The 18,374-nt window shown below is 42.9% G+C and overlaps 1 protein-coding gene across 5 annotated transcripts in view; it reads right to left on the reverse strand.

The window, feature by feature from the left end:
- ABCA8 (ATP binding cassette subfamily A member 8) overlaps positions 1 to 18,374 on the reverse strand; it is a 72,104-nt gene that overhangs the window by 881 nt on the left and 52,849 nt on the right. For all 5 annotated transcript variants that reach the window (XM_082708301.1, XM_082708305.1, XM_082708302.1 and 2 more), the window contains 15 exons: positions 15,847 to 16,020; positions 15,538 to 15,651; positions 13,646 to 13,765; positions 12,619 to 12,687; positions 12,057 to 12,148; positions 10,092 to 10,212; positions 9,110 to 9,227; positions 8,129 to 8,220; positions 5,550 to 5,710; positions 4,625 to 4,700; positions 4,459 to 4,553; positions 3,743 to 3,862; positions 3,366 to 3,506; positions 1,936 to 2,015; positions 92 to 147 (listed from right to left, as the gene is read on the reverse strand). In XM_082708301.1, the coding sequence (XP_082564427.1) occupies positions 92 to 147; positions 1,936 to 2,015; positions 3,366 to 3,506; positions 3,743 to 3,862; positions 4,459 to 4,553; positions 4,625 to 4,700; positions 5,550 to 5,710; positions 8,129 to 8,220; positions 9,110 to 9,227; positions 10,092 to 10,212; positions 12,057 to 12,148; positions 12,619 to 12,687; positions 13,646 to 13,765; positions 15,538 to 15,651; positions 15,847 to 16,020 (1,629 nt within the window). The remainder of the gene's footprint in view (positions 1 to 91; positions 148 to 1,935; positions 2,016 to 3,365; positions 3,507 to 3,742; positions 3,863 to 4,458; positions 4,554 to 4,624; positions 4,701 to 5,549; positions 5,711 to 8,128; positions 8,221 to 9,109; positions 9,228 to 10,091; positions 10,213 to 12,056; positions 12,149 to 12,618; positions 12,688 to 13,645; positions 13,766 to 15,537; positions 15,652 to 15,846; positions 16,021 to 18,374) is intronic.

Raw genomic sequence — 18,374 nt, forward strand, 5'->3', positions numbered from 1 at the left:
GCCTTCTGTCGCTCTGAGTGAGTGCAAGGCGTATGCACACAGTGTCCCTTTATAGTACCAGGATGAAACAGAGTCACTCACACCGACCCACCTGCTCCAGTGTGGACTGGGAGAGGCTGTATTCCTCCAGGTCGAAGCTCTGTTTAACTGCAGAAGGACAGATGGACGTTAGGAGTTCATCTATTTTTATACCCAAATGGTCTTAGAAGTCAGCATACCGTACAAACAGCAATTTTTAAAAACATCTTAAATAAAAAAGTTTAGGTAAAAATGTTCCTGTTTTAAGTATGGCAATGCAGTTCGAAATACACCCATCCATTCACGTGGGTTTGGGGAGGAAAGTACGTATGCTATGCTCATTTAACACAGTGTTGGAGAGTTCTCCTTTCTTTCTTTCTTTTTTCTTTTTTTAAGATTTTATTTATATATTTGACACAGGGAGAAGTCACAAGCAGGCAGAGAGGCAGGCAGATAGAGGGGAGGAAGCAGACTCCCCACTGAGCAGAGAACCCGATGCAGGGCTCGATCCCAGGACCCTTGGATCATGACCTGAGCCAAAGGAAGAGGCTTAACTCACTGAGCCACCCAGGTGCCCCTGTGTTAGAGATTTCTATTTAAGGAGAAGACAGTGCTGAAAGGTTTCCTTCCCAGTACATGTGACCCAATTCTTCTGCGCATTCAGGTATAGGGGGGAGGAAGACACATTTTGCAAAAGGAAGCCCCAGAAGATTATGGAGAAAGATGTCTGAGGTTTCCTGGGGAGCAGATACCCTTTGCGACCCTCTTGCATGGTGACCGCTTGCTTCTAACTGAGTTGAAAACCTTTCTCCTTGACCAGAATAGATGGGAAGGGTAGTCACAGCCCTGATAGGAGGCCGCAGCCTGGGTATGCTACCAACAGTACCAGGCCAGTACTGGTCACAGTGCCAATCTGTGGAGTGTTGGTGTGATCACATGGTCCAGAAAGTTGGGGTGCTTGGCTCAGAGAATGGCAACAGGGTGTCACTGGGACCATGAATGCTGTTGGCAGGAGTACAAAGAGTCTTCTAGAACCAGGACACTTGACTCTTCCCCAGGGAAGGTGACAAGCAAGGAGAAAGATCATTGAGTCATGACAATGGAAAAAACATAGAGGGAGGGAATTCTGGCCAACACAGTTCAGAGAGGCAGTTAACGGGCTCAGGTGGCAAGACAAACAGGAAGCCGTGATGACAGACACAGTGTGGTCATCAGTGTGGACACAGGAAGATTGTTTTAATGACCAGACAGGAGGCCAGTTTCTTCATACACAACCTAAAGCCATAAAGTAATGTACAAGTCCCTATAAAATTAAATTGTAAATATGCATCATGCATCAATGTTCCCAAAGAAAGTATCCTCTTTGAATGCTTACAGGACTTAATTTTGACTTAGGTTTTCCATATAGATATATGGAAATAGATAGATAGATAGATAGATAGATAGATAATACATATAATATATAGATAATACATATATCTATATGGAAAACCACCACCAAGCAAAAGTAAAATCATTCCCATTACCCCTCTGCCCATCAACACCCCAACATCGATTTTTGTGCCCCTAAAATTCAACTGAAGATTTTTAACTTTAAAAATTAACACCTTAGAGGTGCCTGGGTGCCTCAGTCAGTTAAGGATCTGACTCTTGAATTTAACTTGGGTCAGATTCTCAGGGTCGTGAGACGGAGCCCCATGTCGGCTCTGCGCTCTGGAGGGCGTCTGCTTGAGATTCTCTCCCTCTCCCTCTGCCCCCTCGTTCTCTCTCTCTCTCTCTCTCTCAAAATAAATAAATAGACAAAATCTTTACAATAAACACCTGAGTTCACATTCCATTTCTGTCAGGCTGATAGATTAGTCTATAATCTGGAATTATCTGCTTTCTGGGATTTATTTCCAAGTTTATGGCTCTTACCCTTCTCTAACATGAAGAAAGCTTGTGCTAAAGGTCGCACGTCTTCCACTGGCAGTTTATAGACCATCACAGAGGAGTACCTACGGGGAGAGGAGCAGGGCTGAGGCTGATGCCGCCCCGTGTAGGGACAGGTGGGCTGCCATCCTGTCTCTGGTTGTTATCCTGGTAAAGAAGAGTCAGTGTGGGGCAGGCAAAATGCCCAGGGTGAGGGCGGTTCACAAGGAGATCCCAGGGGTGGGAGAGGCTCCTGTCCTTGGCTCCTGGGATGGAGAGGGCAGATGTAGTGTAGATGAAACACAGACCCTTGCCAAAGTTGTCTGCTACCTTCTCTTTTCAGCTGAACAATTGCTTCTCCAGCTTCGTCTTCCACCAGGGACGGAAGCCCTGTCGTTTCTTAAAGTCACTCTGCGCAGGTGGTGGTCTAAGTCTTTTCTCCAGAGAACCTTACCTCTCCAAACAGGTCCCATGCTACTCCAACTACTTTCCTAATTTAGGACGATATTGTTGAGTCTCCGATGAGGACTGGAAATCACCAGGAATTTAGCACCAAATAATGTTCAGCAACAAGTTTTTAAAAATAATTTGTTTGCCAGATTAACAGTTGTCCTTTTATCATTTGAAAATCAGGAAGATTTCGATTTCATTTCATCAAATACTATTTCCTCCATGTATGGGGTGATCATTCTCATCTGTTCTGCTACTCCCTGTGCTTTTATGACCTATTTCTGTTCAGTCATGGGCTGTGCACTAAGGTATACTATGGCTTCGATAGTTATACTCCATGTAGAAATATATTTTCCCACCATATCATTATGACTTCTTATTACTCTTTTCAGTTTTCTCCCCTAACTCCTACATCATATGTCTTCTACAGTAAATTCTAGATGTTAAAAATGATCCTAAAATTGATCTTTGAGTTTTATTGTTTGATTTTCCTGAGAACTACCCCATGACCAGACTGTGAATAAAATTGGACGTGTTAATAGATTTGAAAGAAAATAATTAGCTTTCTGTCCTACCGATGCCCCTGGTTAGCTTTGTCATGTGACCTAACTTCTCAGTTTCCTATGCTTAAAGATAAGAGCCAATTCCATTTATTAAGGTCCTTGTAGGTTCCAGACTCCCATAATGCTTTTTTTGAAATAATCTCATCTTTCACTGGAAAAATAGTATCTACCATGGAAAGTCAGTGAGGATTAAACAAGATAGCACGAGACCAGGCAGCTAGTAGGACCTGGCAGCTAGTAGGACCACCACACATGTTACCCCTGATTTTCCATCAGCTCCGCTCTTTAATTTAGTTTCTGCAGTATCCATATCTTTTAGGTTTCCTTTTGGGCTAAATGTGCACTCTACTGAGGACAAATGCATGAAACCCACAAGGAAAAGTTGACATTAAGTACCAGATCAAACCCAGCATCCATCTTTACCTTTCCTGCCGGGCAGCCCGGGGAAAAACCCTCAGAATTTCCTGGTGGAGGCTCTCCCTCTGTGCCAGGGTCTTCACCTTCATCTCCAGCAGGTAATTCTTGCCAAATTTACTCTTCAGGTGTTGGATGGAACCAATACATCTGAAGGTCAAGGAGGATGAGGTTGTCACCGAGAGGGGAAAGAGACGGGGCACACAATGTTTGACAATTTTGCCATGAGGGTTGTCTCCCGGGTGTCACTGTTAGACCCAGATGCAGCAGCCACAGCCACACTGGGCACAAACACTTCCCGCCATGCACCTGTGCATGTGGGGTCGGGGAACTTGGGGGGATGGCAGGGTTGGGAGGGGCAAGTGTAGGCGGGGACGGTCACCCACCTCAGCTTCCCGGAAACCATGATGGCCACGCGGTCACACACAGCTTCAGCCTCTGCCATGTAGTGGGTCGTCAGGAGGGCGCCCCTCTCTGTGTCTTTAACGGTGGCCCGGATCGCCTGCCTGCATCGTCAAAAGACCATTTGCAATTAAGAAAGCCTTCTAATTAATCACAAATGGGTGGAGAAAAGAATTTCTAACTGGCATGCATTGTGAGTAATAAGCAAAAGGAGCTCAAGCAAAGGACGACCTTTGAGAGAGGGCAGGTGGATGAGGAAAGGTGAGCCAGGTAAGGGCCGGTGAAGGGGAGACAAGCACTGGGGAAGCCGTCACAGAACACGGAGTTTCTCACGAGGTTGTGTTGAGTGAGAAATGCTGAGCAAGAGATTGATAAGGAAAGGGCTGTGCCAAGGAACAGAGACAGAATTCAATCACCGAAGTGTCACAACCTAGTAGGAGAAAATACATAGTCCTACTGACACTGAGTGTGTCTCGGTTCTGCCAATACTTGCTTTTAGTTCAATGGTGAAATATTGCCAGGGAGAGGGGTTGGGCTTGTTCTGCCAAATATTGTACTATGTACAGTATTAATGATCCTGAGAGGTGGTCTCCCTCCCTCATTAAGAAACAGTGTAAGGGACCATTTTTACATAAGTAAAACAATTCACAAATTTCCTGCAAGGCGTGGGGGCTGGGCGTGACTGGGTAGAGCCCCTCACCACATTTGCAGCTGCCCCTCGGGGTCCATGCCGGTGGAGGGCTCGTCCAGAAGCACCACCAACGCGTTTCCCAGGATGCTCAGCGCGAAGCAGAGCTGCAACGAGAGGGACAGCGAGTCTGGCACCGACCTGGGGTGCGCAGAGTAACGCTGAGCCCCCCTCTTACCTTCCTCTTTATTCCCTCGGATAAAGCCTTCACAGGCTGCTTCAGCTGGTCCTGCAGCTTGAGCGCATCCGCCAACCTGGAGGAGACACAGTGGAGCTTTACAGCAAGGAAGCTGGCGGGAGGGCGGATCCCGCGGCACAGGGATGGGGAGCAGAGCTCAAAAATGCAGTTTGGAAAATAGATGCCAGGCAATTAAAAAAAAAAAAAGCTTTTATTTATTTACCTGAGAGAGAGAGAGCCTGGGACAGAGGGAGAGGGAGGAGCAGACTGCCCGCTGAGCAGGGAGCCCAACCTGGGGCTGGATCCCAGATCGTGACCACAGAGCAAGGCAGATGCTTAACGGACTGAGCCACCCAGGTGCCCCAATTCCAGGCACTCTTTTTTTTTTTTTTTTTAAAGATTTTATTTATTTATTTGACAGAGAGAGATCACAGTAGACAGAGAGGCAGGCAGAGAGAGAGAGGAGGAGGAAGTAGGCTCCCTGCTGAGCAGAGAGCCCGATGCGGGACTCGATCCCAGGACCCTGAGATCATGACCTGAGCCGAAGGCAGCGGCTTAACCACTGAGCCACCCAGGCACCCAATTCCAGGCACTCTTAAACAGGCTGGCTTGATCCCTCCAGACGGATAGCTTTTCCTTTTAAAAGACTCAAAGCCCATTTCATGATTTCTAAATAGTTCTCTGATAAATACTTTACACTTATATTTTAGGATTTTTGATAACTTTCACCAGTGGCTACTATTTTTATATTTACTATGAGAAGAAAATTAACACTCTGAAGTCCAGGAAACCAGTTTCTAGCAGGGAATCTACGCAGTGTGATCTGGGTCAGAATTCAATCTCCTGTCTTGGACCCGCGGTGAAGCTCCTCACCCCCAACCATTGCCCGCCCCTGTAGGTAGATACAGGTGTGACTCCCACCCACCTGGCGATGGTGACTGCTGCATCCACTTTCCTCAGCCCTTTGATGGCAGCAAACACCTCCAGGTGCTCCTTCACAGTCAAATTGGGCCACAGCACGTTCTCCTGGGGACAGTACCCCAGGAAGCCTGGGGAGGCCTCGCCATTGCTGCCTTTTAGTAGCACCTGCAGGGAAAAGTTCACTCTCAGCCCCTGCCCTCTGGGTTTGTTTGTCCTGCACTTCTCAGGGGCCTCTTTCTCTTTACAAACCTAGAAAAACTAGAGGCTCTTTAAGTCCTAATCGGGCTGCGTAATCTATAATAATTCTTGCTGGAGAGAGGTTGTCAGAGAGTAAACACATGAAAACCAATGTGTGTGCACCCTCTAAGCTGCAATATCAAGAATTTTGCAAATATGTCTTGCTATCGCAGTCAACAGATTATATACATTTTTTTAAAAAGATTTTATTTATTTGTCAGAGAGAGAGAGGGAGAGAGAGCGAGCACAGGCAGAGAGAATGGCAGGCAGAGGCAGAGGGAGAAGCAGGTTCCCTGCCGAGCAAGGAGCCCGATGTGGGACTCGATCCCAGGACGCTGGGATCATGACCTGAGCCGAAGGCAGCTGCTTAACCAACTGAGCCACCCAGGCATCCCTATATCCATTTAAAAAAAAAAAAACAACCCACAGTCAGGAAAGAAGTCTATGAATTTATGAACATAATTCCTCACTGTTGAACGCACTCAGCGAGTCCATGTTTTCTGAGCACGTAACAAATGTGCTGTCTGCTTTGGATGCAATGGGAATGGATTAGCTAGCACCCTTCTTCCTTGCGAGTTTTCATTCTGCTGAGCAAACTGGACAATAAGCAAGTAGGAAAATGAGAGGCTGGAATACAGACAGCTCCTAAGTGATGATGTAAGGGAAGTTGCCAGGATGCTGGGGGCGGGGACTAAGAGGATCCTGGGGGCGGGGACTAGCAGGATCCTGGGGGCGGGGACTAGCAGGATTCTGGGGGCGGGGACTAACTAACATCACTAGGGAGGATGATCAGAAAGGGCCCTTCTGCTGAGGGACCACTAGAATGACAGGGCACCTGCCGTGGAAAAAGCCCAGATGAAAGGAATTTGGAGCAGAGCAAAGCCCTGTGTTGCAAAGAATCTCCATCTGTTCTTAGACCCAAGGCAAAGCTGGAGGCCCGGCTCAGCATTGAGGAAGGGATGTGACAATCAGCCCCTTGGGATGAGCCAGGGGTTTCGGGGGGGGGGGGAGGGTACTTCAGCCTTAGTACAGTAAGAGGTTGTTGAAAATATTGAAGTAGGACAATGACATTGTTTATAAAGATCACAAACTGCTGATCTGATTAAAGCTAGTTTCATGACACCCAGAGTTCACTTTGTTAAATCAGATCTTACTTACCTTTTAAATAGTTCATTACCATATATCTATGAACAGTTATAGCTTTTTTTTTCCTTTTTTTTTTTTTTGGCCCATGCTGAATGAGAACTAAAATAATGATTTAGGGTCCAGACGGTGATTGAATTAGAGCATGGTCTCCACTGAGCTCAGTTAGGTCTGAGTGAGACACCAACATCCCTGAGTGTCCCCGATCACCGTCCCATGCTCCCATCTTGGCTTCGGAGAGGTTGTGAAGATTTATTTTCCCTTCCCTCTTTGGTGGGATATTTGTCAGTCACATTCCTGGAGGTCTTTTCCCTTCCGGGCTTGACCACCACCCCATCTCCCCTGGTGTGTTTCCACAGACCTCTGCCTTATATTCCGAGTTCCAGAGTCCCTGGACATCCTTTCTGAAGGAGCCCTTCAAGTTGTCTATTTTCTGCCACAGAGTTTGGAAGGGAAATAGGTTCTCTATACCTGATGTTGTCTCTCTCTTTACTAAATCTGAGCTCTTTTCCCGGTGTCTGGCCACCTTCTGCAGGTCAAGTGCATGTATGACTCAAGTTGACCTCATGTATATCCTGTTGCTCAATTTTGAGTCATTCCTTGAAAAGACTCCCAAGAAAGAGTGTCTTTCTACAAAAAGACATGTCTCCGTATCCAAGCACTTTGTGGAGGACAATGAATACAATTGCTTAATAAAGGTTTCCTTTAAAAATTTTAATTAAATTAATTTTAGTTTAAAATTAAAGCATTACCTACTGGGAAAACAATGCCCATTGAAAGGACAAATCCTGTAGGTCAACTATACTCCCATTAAAAAAAAAAAAAAACAATCAAAACCAAAAATGTAATATGTTATACTGCACTCACTGTTAACACATGGAAACAGTTTGCCAAGAAAAAAAAAGTGCAAATCTGTGCGTTTTAAGGCACGATAACTAAAGCTTGTATAGAGTCTGATGTTGATTTCTGATCAGATATAGGACATTCTCTCTAGGTGTCTTTGAAGGCATAAGTAATTATTCCCTGCCAGTGATTAATTTATCTATGTATGAATATGTTCATTTTGTGAATGTGTTATTCTGCGACTTTAACTACTTCTATCATCTAATGATTAAATGAGATTTGCTTTTTACAAAGTTTTCCCATCTTACAGGTTTATTCTGAGCACCCCAAGCTAGCACATTCTCCACACAACTCACCCACCTGTCCAGCACTTGGTTTCGTGTCTGCAGTTATCATCTTAATGGATGTGCTTTTACCAGCGCCATTGTGCCCTAATAATCCTAAAACCTCACCTGAAAAAAAAAATTGGTTACGCTTAATATGAATTGACTTCAATAGTAAAATTAAGAATAAAACATTGTCTGAGGTCTTGCTACAAGGCAGGTGTTGTGCTCTGTGCTTTATGTATGGAAATATGGTATCTCATTGACTCGTCAAGCCTGGGAGGTTGTTATCATAACCCCTGCATATATATCCCGGGACAGCTCTCAGAGATGAGGTTAGCTGCCCACGCACGTCACACTGACGGGAATGGGTAAGGCCACTCTTGGAAGCCACTGTGTCAGACTCTGTCTCCTGTGACCCTAAACACCGTGGGATAATGACACAGGATGAGGTCATCTCACAGCTGCTGCTTAAGCCTTCCGACTGAGCTGGCACAGCCCCAGCTCATTCTCTTATGAATTGAACAAAATAGGAATTCAGTCATGCCCGTGAAATAGAAATATGGCTTCAGTGGTTTGTTTTAATAGAGTGCTTGCGGTTTCCATGTCGATGTCACTCTGCCCCATCCATGGGGTGAGCTGGTTAATTTTACTTAGAAATGGGACATGGAGGGGCACCTGGGTGGCTCAGTGGGTTAAGCATCTGCCTTTGGCTCGGGTTATGATCCCAGGGTCCTGGGGTCAAGCCCCACTTTGGGATCCTTGTTCGGAGGGAAGCCTGCTTCTTCCTCTGCCTGCTGCTCACCCTGTTTGTGCCCTTTCTCTCTCTCTGTCAAATAAATAAATAAAATATTTTTTTTAAAAAAATAAAAAAAAATGGGACCTGTAAAGGGGGCTGCTGATGGTCATGTGCTGTTGGGTCCATGTGTGAAACTAGGAGGTGATGAAATGATTCACATCAAGACATAAAGCTCATGAGGGCCCCAAGCCAACAGGGGAAGGGCCATGGGGGTCAAACCTTTTCTAACACAGAAAGAGACATTTCTTGCGGCGATTTTCTTCTTCCTCTTGGAAAGGCAGCATTTCCACTTCTCTGCATATTCTTTGCGGAGGCAGCTGGCGATGATGACCGGTTTCTGTAAGTGATGAGAAAATCGTATCAGACGTTAATTCTCTCCCTGAACTTTGAAGCTCTGTCTTCCCACTGGCACGGCCCCTCATAGCACAAGACATGCCATCACAGAAGACCTTCCACAAGGGGACACGTTTCCTGGCCATTCTCCAGTCCTGGTCCTCAGTTTTGGAGAGAAGAGATGGTCATTTTCCCCTCCTACCAATGCAGTTACTCAGAAGCACAGTATTTGGTATAGAACAGGAGGAAAGAGACTTGGAGAGGTACTGAGTTCTGTTCTAAGGACAAGGCAACCAGCTGCCAATTAGACTTTGCTGTGCAGTTCGTACAGTGCCATTATCCAAGGAACAGTGCTAATGTGTCACTTTGTTCCCATTCTAAAATTCACAAGTTCTGGGGTGCCTGGCTGGCTCAGTTGGTTCACCATCTGCCTTCAGCTCAGGGTCCTGGATTTGAGCCCCGCCTCAGACTCCCAGGACAGCAGAGAGTCTGCTTCTCCCTCTCCCTCTGCTCTGTCTCCCCTCCCCGAACCCCCACGCCCCAACTCTGGCCTGTGTGCTCTCTGTCTCAAATAAATAAATAAATAAAATCTTTGAAAAAGAAAATAAAGTTCTTTCTTGGCTTTTGCACTTCAGTGGTACTCCACTTCTTAGCTTTTATTCCAAGAACGAAAAACGGAGGTGACATGACTTTTAATCTGTTTGTTTGAGGTAAACAAGATGATGACTTCCTAAAAGGAACTCGTCATGATCTGTGCTTGTACGGACCAAAGGATTCAGAATTATTTGAGGATCGGACTCTTAGATCGACTACATTCACTGACAAACGTTTGTGTTCTTTGATGAAATGAGGACTTCACAGGGGTTACCTCCTCAAAGTTTGTGGAATTCAAGGCATCAGCTGTTCTCATTCTTTCCAGTTGAACATCTTCATCTTCCCCTTCTGGAGCTTCTGGATTTTGACAAACAGCGGGGTTTCTTGGAGAAATTCTAGAGTCAAGAGTCATTCATGAGTCATTGATACGACGTTTTCATCCTTGTATTAAGAATACTGCCTTCATGGGGGCACCTGTGTTAGACATACTGCATTCTTGGGGCATCCTTGTATTAAGAATACTGCATTCTTGGGGGTGGCTCAGACGGTTAAACATCTGCCTTCAGCTCAGGTCATGATCCCAGGGTCCTGGGGTGGAGCCCCACATGGGGATCCCGACTCAGTGGGGAGTCTGCTTCTCCTTCTCCTTCTGCCCCTTCCCCTGCTTGTGCTCTCTCTCTCTCAAATAAATAAATAAAATCTTAAAAAAAAAAAGATACTGCATTCCGCAAATCTTATGCTTTGAGTAGGTTGGGTAATTAATAAAAGATTATAACCTCTTTTCAGTGAGGTGACTCATCCTCCCTTCCCGGCCTAGTGCCTATCAAGGGCACTGCTCTATTTAGTGACCCTTGCTTGCTTTACATACACTTTTCATCCTACTTATCTGTGGAACATTCTTTTTCCATGTTCACTGGGCAACTTAGTATTTGTTATCTAACAGAGGATTTTTTTTTTTTGCCTTTTCTTTCCAAAAATTTAATTTATATCTTTTTCTTCTTATAATTTAAAAAAATTTTTAATAAACATATAATGTATTATTAGCCCCAGGGGTACAGGTCTGTGAATCGCCAGGTTTACACAACTCACAGCACTTGCCATAGCACATACCTTCTCCAACGTCCATAACCCCACCACCCTCTCCCTACCCACCTCCCCCTGGCAACCCTCAGTTTATTTTGTGAGATTAAGAGTCTCATGGTTTGTCCCCCTCCCTATCCTATCTTGCTTCAATTATTCTTTTCCTACCCCCCAAACCCCCACATTGAATCTCCACTTCCTCATATCAGGGAGATCATAGGATCATTGTCTTTCTCCGATCTATAGAGGATTTCAAGAGCAGAGTTGGATGATGTGATTGTTCTGGAAACCTTAGCTTTAACACCACTGCCATGTTGGTATGATTACATTCCCATGGGGATAATGAGTCAGAATTTTTGAAGTCAGGATGGTCTCAGAAAATACAAATCAGATGCTTGGTCTCTGTGAAACCTGGCCATTTCTTGGAAATAATGTGTCCGATTCACTTTCTCCTCCTCTGGTCCTTCAGACCCATTTTCTATTCTCTCTCACCTCAACCTAATCCCCCATACTGATCTTAGATTTCGCCTTGCCCATTCAACTGTCTGTGAATCTTTAACTGTTAGTTAAAGATGAATAGATAAAGAGTTAAAGGTCATCTTGGAAGTTGCCCACTCAACTGTCTCTAATAGGTAAAGATGAAACCAGTGGGCGACCCAGAGGGAGTAACATGCTTATGGCCGTATCCTCGCACAGGGCAAAAAAGACAGTCTCAGCTTTTAAGTCCCATAAATACCTGGACCAGTCTGTGACCCATCAGTTGGGCTTCTTACTTCACAAGCAAAGATCATAATTATTGCTGTCTTTGGTCCTTTGCTCACTCGTTCTTCCTTCCTGGATTGACAACATTCCTTCAACTGCCAATCTGCTTAAATGGGTTGCTATTTAATTGAAGTAGTGACATGTAGCTTTTCCCACCGTTCTACTGCACATAGTGTCCAAGCCCTTAATACTCAATGTCTCAGGTCCATTTCCCCCTGTACTTAAAATCCTCTTTGATTTAGATATTTAGACCTCTGTTTTTTGTATTGGTGCCTGGTGGCTACCTCGGTCCATCCCAGGACTTGGTAGTTCTTTACTGACTGGTTAAGTTCATGCACAAAAAATATTTTAAGTATTAATGATTGAAATAAAAGAAGTAAATTTGATTTCTCCCAACCGAAAGAAGGGATCCTTCTTCATTGATTTCTTTCCAAACTTCCATTCCAGACATCGAAGAATGAAAAGGAAGATGATAAAATGAAGGAAAGGCTGGGAAGAAAGAGAGAGAGAGAGATTCATGGTCAGGAACACTCAGAGAAAAATGTTTCACCTCGGAAGTAAAATAGAAGTCAGACTTCTCCAAAGACACAGTTAAAAAAAACCATTACGGATTTCCAATGATCTATTTGTCAAATTGTGAAACTATCAAATTCATTTTCAATCTTGTTTACAGAACAATGGAAACAAATTTAATTATAGAATGCCATTACTTTATGTCACTTCCTCCAAAACTGGTACAGTGTTTTCAAAAATTGAGAAGCATATTACCCGGTCAGTCAATCTTTGAGAAAAATTTGTTCCATATTTTACAAATACTTTATCTCCATGGTCTATTCATAGGTCTATCTTAATATCCATTGGTCTATCTTAATAAAAAAATGTTTCACTGTGTGTACAGGAATTAAAGAGATTCAGTAGAGTAAAAACACAAATACTGTTAAAGACAAGAGTGTTCTTACAATTAAGACTATCAGAAATGCCTCTATACTTTCTAATTCTTCTTCAGTCGAGAAATAAAACATGGCCACCTGCAAAAGGAAAAAGAATGGTGAAATTAGGAAGTTTTTTGGTTTCATGAGTTTTTTCTATATGAATGTGAACTGACCCACTGAACAGCTCTGTTAACACGCCTGATTTCACCACGGGTATTGGTAGATGCCCATTCCAAAATGTGTAGTAAGTGGTGGTATTCCTTCCTCCCAAGGTCGATGAGGCACTGTGCTTTTATTTGAAGCAACAGGATTTAGCAATTATGCCTTACCTGGTAAGACAATCTTGGGCATCTCTGTTAGCTTCTTCAAATAATCAGAGAGAAACGGGGTTTCTCCTTGTCCCCCTCATGACCCTGAGATCATGACCTGAGCCGAAGGTAGAAGCTCAACCCACTGAGCCAGCCACCCAGGTGCCCCTCTTGAGTGCGTCATTAAAGGCCAATGTGGTTCCAAGCAATATTTTTACCAGAGCTTCATACAGCTTCCTATGCCCGTTGATCCTTTAGAAGACCCCTTTCTTTTTTTCCCCTCCCTTTCCCCATTGTCACTCATGTACTGTATCTTTGTTCCTTTTGTAGAAGTCTATAATTCTACTTCTCTATCTATATGTTTGTAGAAGTTGATAGTTCTCTATCAATCAGTTAGAAAAAAAGGGGAGGGGGATTTTATTCCTATCGAAAGCCTCTCTAGAATACTTAGATCCCAAAGATTAGTGATATTTAATTTGCCTCCTCCTGAAACTGAACAACCAGGAGTGTAGAAAGGCTGCTCTATTGCCCACTACCCTTCGCCCTGTCTCCCCACTCATGGACCAGGACCAGGTTTTCTAACTGGAACACACCGCCCATCTGGGAGGAATTCAACTGGCATCCATCAGGTAGACATCTTTAAATGTCATGTATATTCAGCATGGTCAAGGGCCCCAACGCGGAGCATAGCTTCCACAACTGGTTAAGCGTTTCCGCGACATGGGGCAGACAGTGGCATTACCTACCTCAAAATATAACAACATACAGCCAATTAACGTGGCTTGTGGTACCAGAAAGGTGATGCAGTACAGGGTGACATGTTGAAAGCTCTCAAAGAACAATATAAAAACAGCAATGCTGCAGATCTAAAGAAGATATGGACATGCATGTTAACCACTCTGAATTTCCACATATTCTCCAAATTGAGATGATTCATCTTGAGGATATTCCCAATTTCAACTCCCACCTCAGAAACGCAAGGGCAATCAGTGTATCTCCATTGACATGTTCTCTCAGTGACTTAGCTAGATTCCTTTAACCCAGAGCGTCATGAATGAGACGTGATGGGATAAATCTAGGATCTAACAGATAGCTTACTTTCATTTCAGAAAAGGAAGAAAGTTGGCATTATATTTGTTTTGCAGGTAAAATTAGTAGATAAGCACTAATCCGAGGGAACACAAACGGACATCTCCTGGGAATGATGTAATGGCGACAGTGAGAGGAGACTTCCATTAGGGCCACCAGTGGGGAACACATGGAACAGCCTGGAGTGGCTTCAGTAGAAGTACTCAAATTCAAAATTCAGGGATAAGAGATAGTTACAGGGATAACAGGAGCTCTCAGAGTTTTTCTTCTAAAACATTGCAATGATAAAAGCTTCCTAAAAGTCTTTTACTTCTTTGTACACTTTGTGTACTTCTTTGTGTAACAAATTACTATTTTTAAGGCATTCAGCATATTCTTCCTAAAAGTATAGTTCTTTCTTTTTAAGATTTATTTATTTATTTGAGAGAGTGAGAGAGAGAGAGAGAGACAGCTTGTGAACGGGGTGTGGTGGGAGGGCATAGAAAGAGAGAGAGAAAGAATCTCAAACACACACCCCACTGCATGTGGAGTCTCATGTGGGGCTTGATCTCATGACCCTGGGATCATGACCTGAGCCAAAGGCAGAAGCTCAACCCACTGAGCCACCCAGGCACCCCTCTTGAGTGTGTCATTAAAGGCCAATATGGTTCCAACCAATATTTTTACCATAACTAAGAGCATGCCCATGCTGTACGTTTTCCTCTCCTTACCCATGCCAGATGATTACCAGTTCCCAGGACAAACCTGGACTTTCTCCCCTGAGTTTCTGTTCACGCACAGAATCACCAGTCTTCTCTAGCTACTAAAATCTCACTCTTCAGGTTTAAACTCCTCAAGAAAATCTGTGCTCTCATTTTCCTAAGTTAATCCTTCCCGACTCTGGTTGTCATAGAAACAATCTCAGAAAAAGAGATAATCTTTTCCTTCCCACTTTGCTTTAGTCAGTGGCTGTTTTCTTCTCTATTTACCCTCTGAGTTCCCTCTCAGGGTTGAAACTATTTTTTCTGTGTTATTGGTCTTAGTTTGTGACACATTGTTGGAAGCCAACTAATATTTGTTGAAATGATAATTTACTTTTTGGCCGCTGGAATGACAGGAAATTAGAATAGATACTAGGAGATGACACATATTTTTCCTTCCTAGTTTAGATAAAATAAGTGTTGCCTTTATGGAATTAATTCTAGTAGAGTATAGAGAAGTAGTTTCTAGTTTTAACTTGCTAGCAACCATATTTGTAATCCTCATGGCTTTGTGAAGGTCTTGGGGCTTATTTATTCTCAGTAAAAAGAAGATACAAATGTTTTCCAGGTTTCCGTCTAGCAAATACCTTATGATTGTAGAAAAAATTCAGTGACTTTTAAAAGAGACAATGGTAGAAATTAAGAAGAGGAAAAAGATGCAGATTTTGAAAAGGCTCCTATATAAGGAAAACAAAATATTTTAGACTATAATACTAATTTTTCATTCTACTGAGGGCCCATTTTAAAGGAATGGCTCAAAATTCTTTATTTAAATACATAAAATGAATGTTCACAAGCAATACACTTACCATAAAGAAGCAAAAAGACCAAATGCCACTATTTCTTTTCCCCTTGCGAAAAATGAATGAAATCACGTATGTCAAGAAGATAAGGGAGGCAGCATAGCCAAAAGAACACAGGATCTGAAATCAACAGGAATGTTTAGTTAAAGACAAATGCAATTTAAGAAAATGTTAGGGTCCAAAAGATTGTCAGAGCTCCAGGTTCTACAGTGATTTGATTTGCAAAAATGTAAATATCAAGGCAAACAGTTTGCCCCTTCAAATGCTTTCCTTAAAGCGTACAATGATATTTGTTCTATGAAGATGGTCACTTACTTGTATAATCTCACTTATAAGGGTCATCAGAATGCTGTCGAAGTTTAAGCCGTAGTCTATCAAATACATAAGAAGGAAGCTCAAGGAGTACATGGGAACATCCACCAACGCCTGCCCACACCAGTACGCAGAAGGGAAGAGACCCGACATCCACAGCTGGGACTGAACTTTGCTCTGATTAAAACACGGCAAAGACACAAAGTGGTATTTCAACTTAAGGCTTCAGAAAATGTGGTTTATGGAAGGAAATACTCAAGCAAAATTTTCATTTGTAATAATTCTGCAACATGCTATAAGCAGCTGGACCAAGGGATACGGAGAGTCCCAACCATAATCAGTTTGCTGCTTTGGTTAACAGCATGGATGTTCATCCCACACCCGGTAGAAATCACGTGAAGGAAGGTCCAAGTGTAATGACAGTAAACTACAGAGAGATGAATGATGTAAGGAACCTAAATCAAATTACATCTCAGATAGGAGCCTCATTTGGCTAATCAGAGACCATCAGCAAATTAACTATTTTTTAAAAGATTTTATTTGTTTATTTGAAAGACCAAGAGAAAGAAAAAGCGCATGAGAGGTGGAGGGACAAAGGGAGAAGCAGACTCCACTGATCAGGGAGCCCAAGTGGGGCTCGATCCCAGGACCCCGGAGTCATGATCTGAACCGAAGGCAGACCCTTAACTGACTGAGCCACCCAAGGCTCCCCAAATTTAACTATTTTTAAGAGAAAAAATATATTCAAAATTGTTTGTTTATCATAATTGTTTAATTTGTGCCAAACTCCATACCACTTGATAAGTAATTTTAAAGTATGGGATTTGGTATGTTTATTCAGAGGATGAAAAGGAATACAAAGTATGTGATATTTATTCATGTAATAACATTGAATTTCCCTGATGCCGAGTGATATGGAGCACTTTTTCATGTGTCTGTTGGCCATCTGGATGTCTTCTTTGCAGAAATGTCTGTTCATGTCCTCTGCCCATTTCTTGATTGGATTATTTGTTCTTTGGGTGTTGAGTTTGCTAAGTTCTTTATAGATTCTGGACACTAGTCCTTTATCTGATATGTCGTTTGCAAATATCTTCTCCCATTCTGTCAGTTGTCTTTTGATTTTGTTAACTGTTTCCTTTGCTGTGCAAAAGCTTTTGATCTTGATGAAATCCCAATAGTTCATTTTTTCCCTTGCTTCCCTTGCCTTTTGCGTTGTTCCTAGGAAGATGTTGCTGCGGCAGAGGTCGAAGAGGTTGCTGCCTGTGTTCTCCTCAAGGATTTTGATGGATTCCTTTCTCACATTGAGGTCCTTCATCCATTTTGAGTCTATTTTTGTGTGTGGTGTAAGGAAATGGTCCAATTTCATTTTTCTGCATGTGGCTGTCCAGTTTTCCCAGCACCATTTATTGAAGAGGCTGTCTTTTTTCCATTGGACATTCTTTCCTGCTTTGTCGAAGATGAGTTGACCATAGATTTGAGGGTCTATTTCTGGGCTCCCTATTCTGTTCCATTGATCTATGTGTCTGTTTTTGTGCCAGTACCATGCTGTCTTGATGATGACAGCTTTGTAATAGAGCTTGAAGTCCGGAATTGTGATGCCACCAACGTTGGCTTTCTTTTTCAATATCCCTTTGGCTATTCGAGGTCTTTTCTGGTTCCATATAAATTTTAGCATTATTTGTTCCATTTCTTTGAAAAAGATGGATGGTACTCTGATAGGAATTGCATTAAATGTGTAGATTGCTTTAGGTAGCATAGACATTTTCACAATATTTATTTTTCCAATCCAGGAGCATGGAACATTTTTCCATTTCTTTGTGTCTTCCTCAATTTCTTTCATGAGTACTTTATAGTTTTCTGAGTACAGATTCTGTGTCTCTTTGGTTAGGTTTATTCCTAGGTATCTTATGGTTTTGGATGCAATTGTAAATGGGATTGACTCCTTAATATCTCTTTCTTCTGTCTTGCTGTTGGTGTAGAGAAATGCAACTGATTTCTGTGCATTGATTTTATATCCTGACACTTTACTGAATTCCTGTATAAGTTCTAGCAGTTTTGGAGTGGAGTCTTTTGGGTTTTCCACATATAGTATCATATCATCTGCGAAGAGTGATAATTTGACTTCTTCTTTGCCGATTTGGATGCCTTTAATTTCCTTTTGTTGTCTGATTGCTGAGGCTAGGACCTCTACTACTATGTTAAATAGCAGTGGTGATAATGGACATCCCTGCCGTGTTCCTGACCTTAGTGGAAAAGCTTTCAGTTTTTCTCCATTGAGAATGATATTTGCAGTGGGTTTTCCATAGATGGCTTTGATGATATTGAGGTATGTGCCCTCTATCCCTACACTTTGAAGAGTTTTGATCAGGAAGGGATGCTGTACTTTGTCAAATGCTTTTTCATCATCTATTGAGAGTATCATATGGTTCTTCTTCTTTCTTTTATTGATGTGTTCTATCACATTGACTGATTTGCGGATGTTGAACCAACCTTGCAGCCCTGGAATAAATCCCACTTGGTCGTGGTGAATA

Source organism: Mustela nivalis, assembly GCF_964662115.1.
Source record: "Mustela nivalis genome assembly, chromosome: 17".
In the NCBI taxonomy this organism is placed as follows: domain Eukaryota; kingdom Metazoa; phylum Chordata; class Mammalia; order Carnivora; family Mustelidae; genus Mustela; species Mustela nivalis.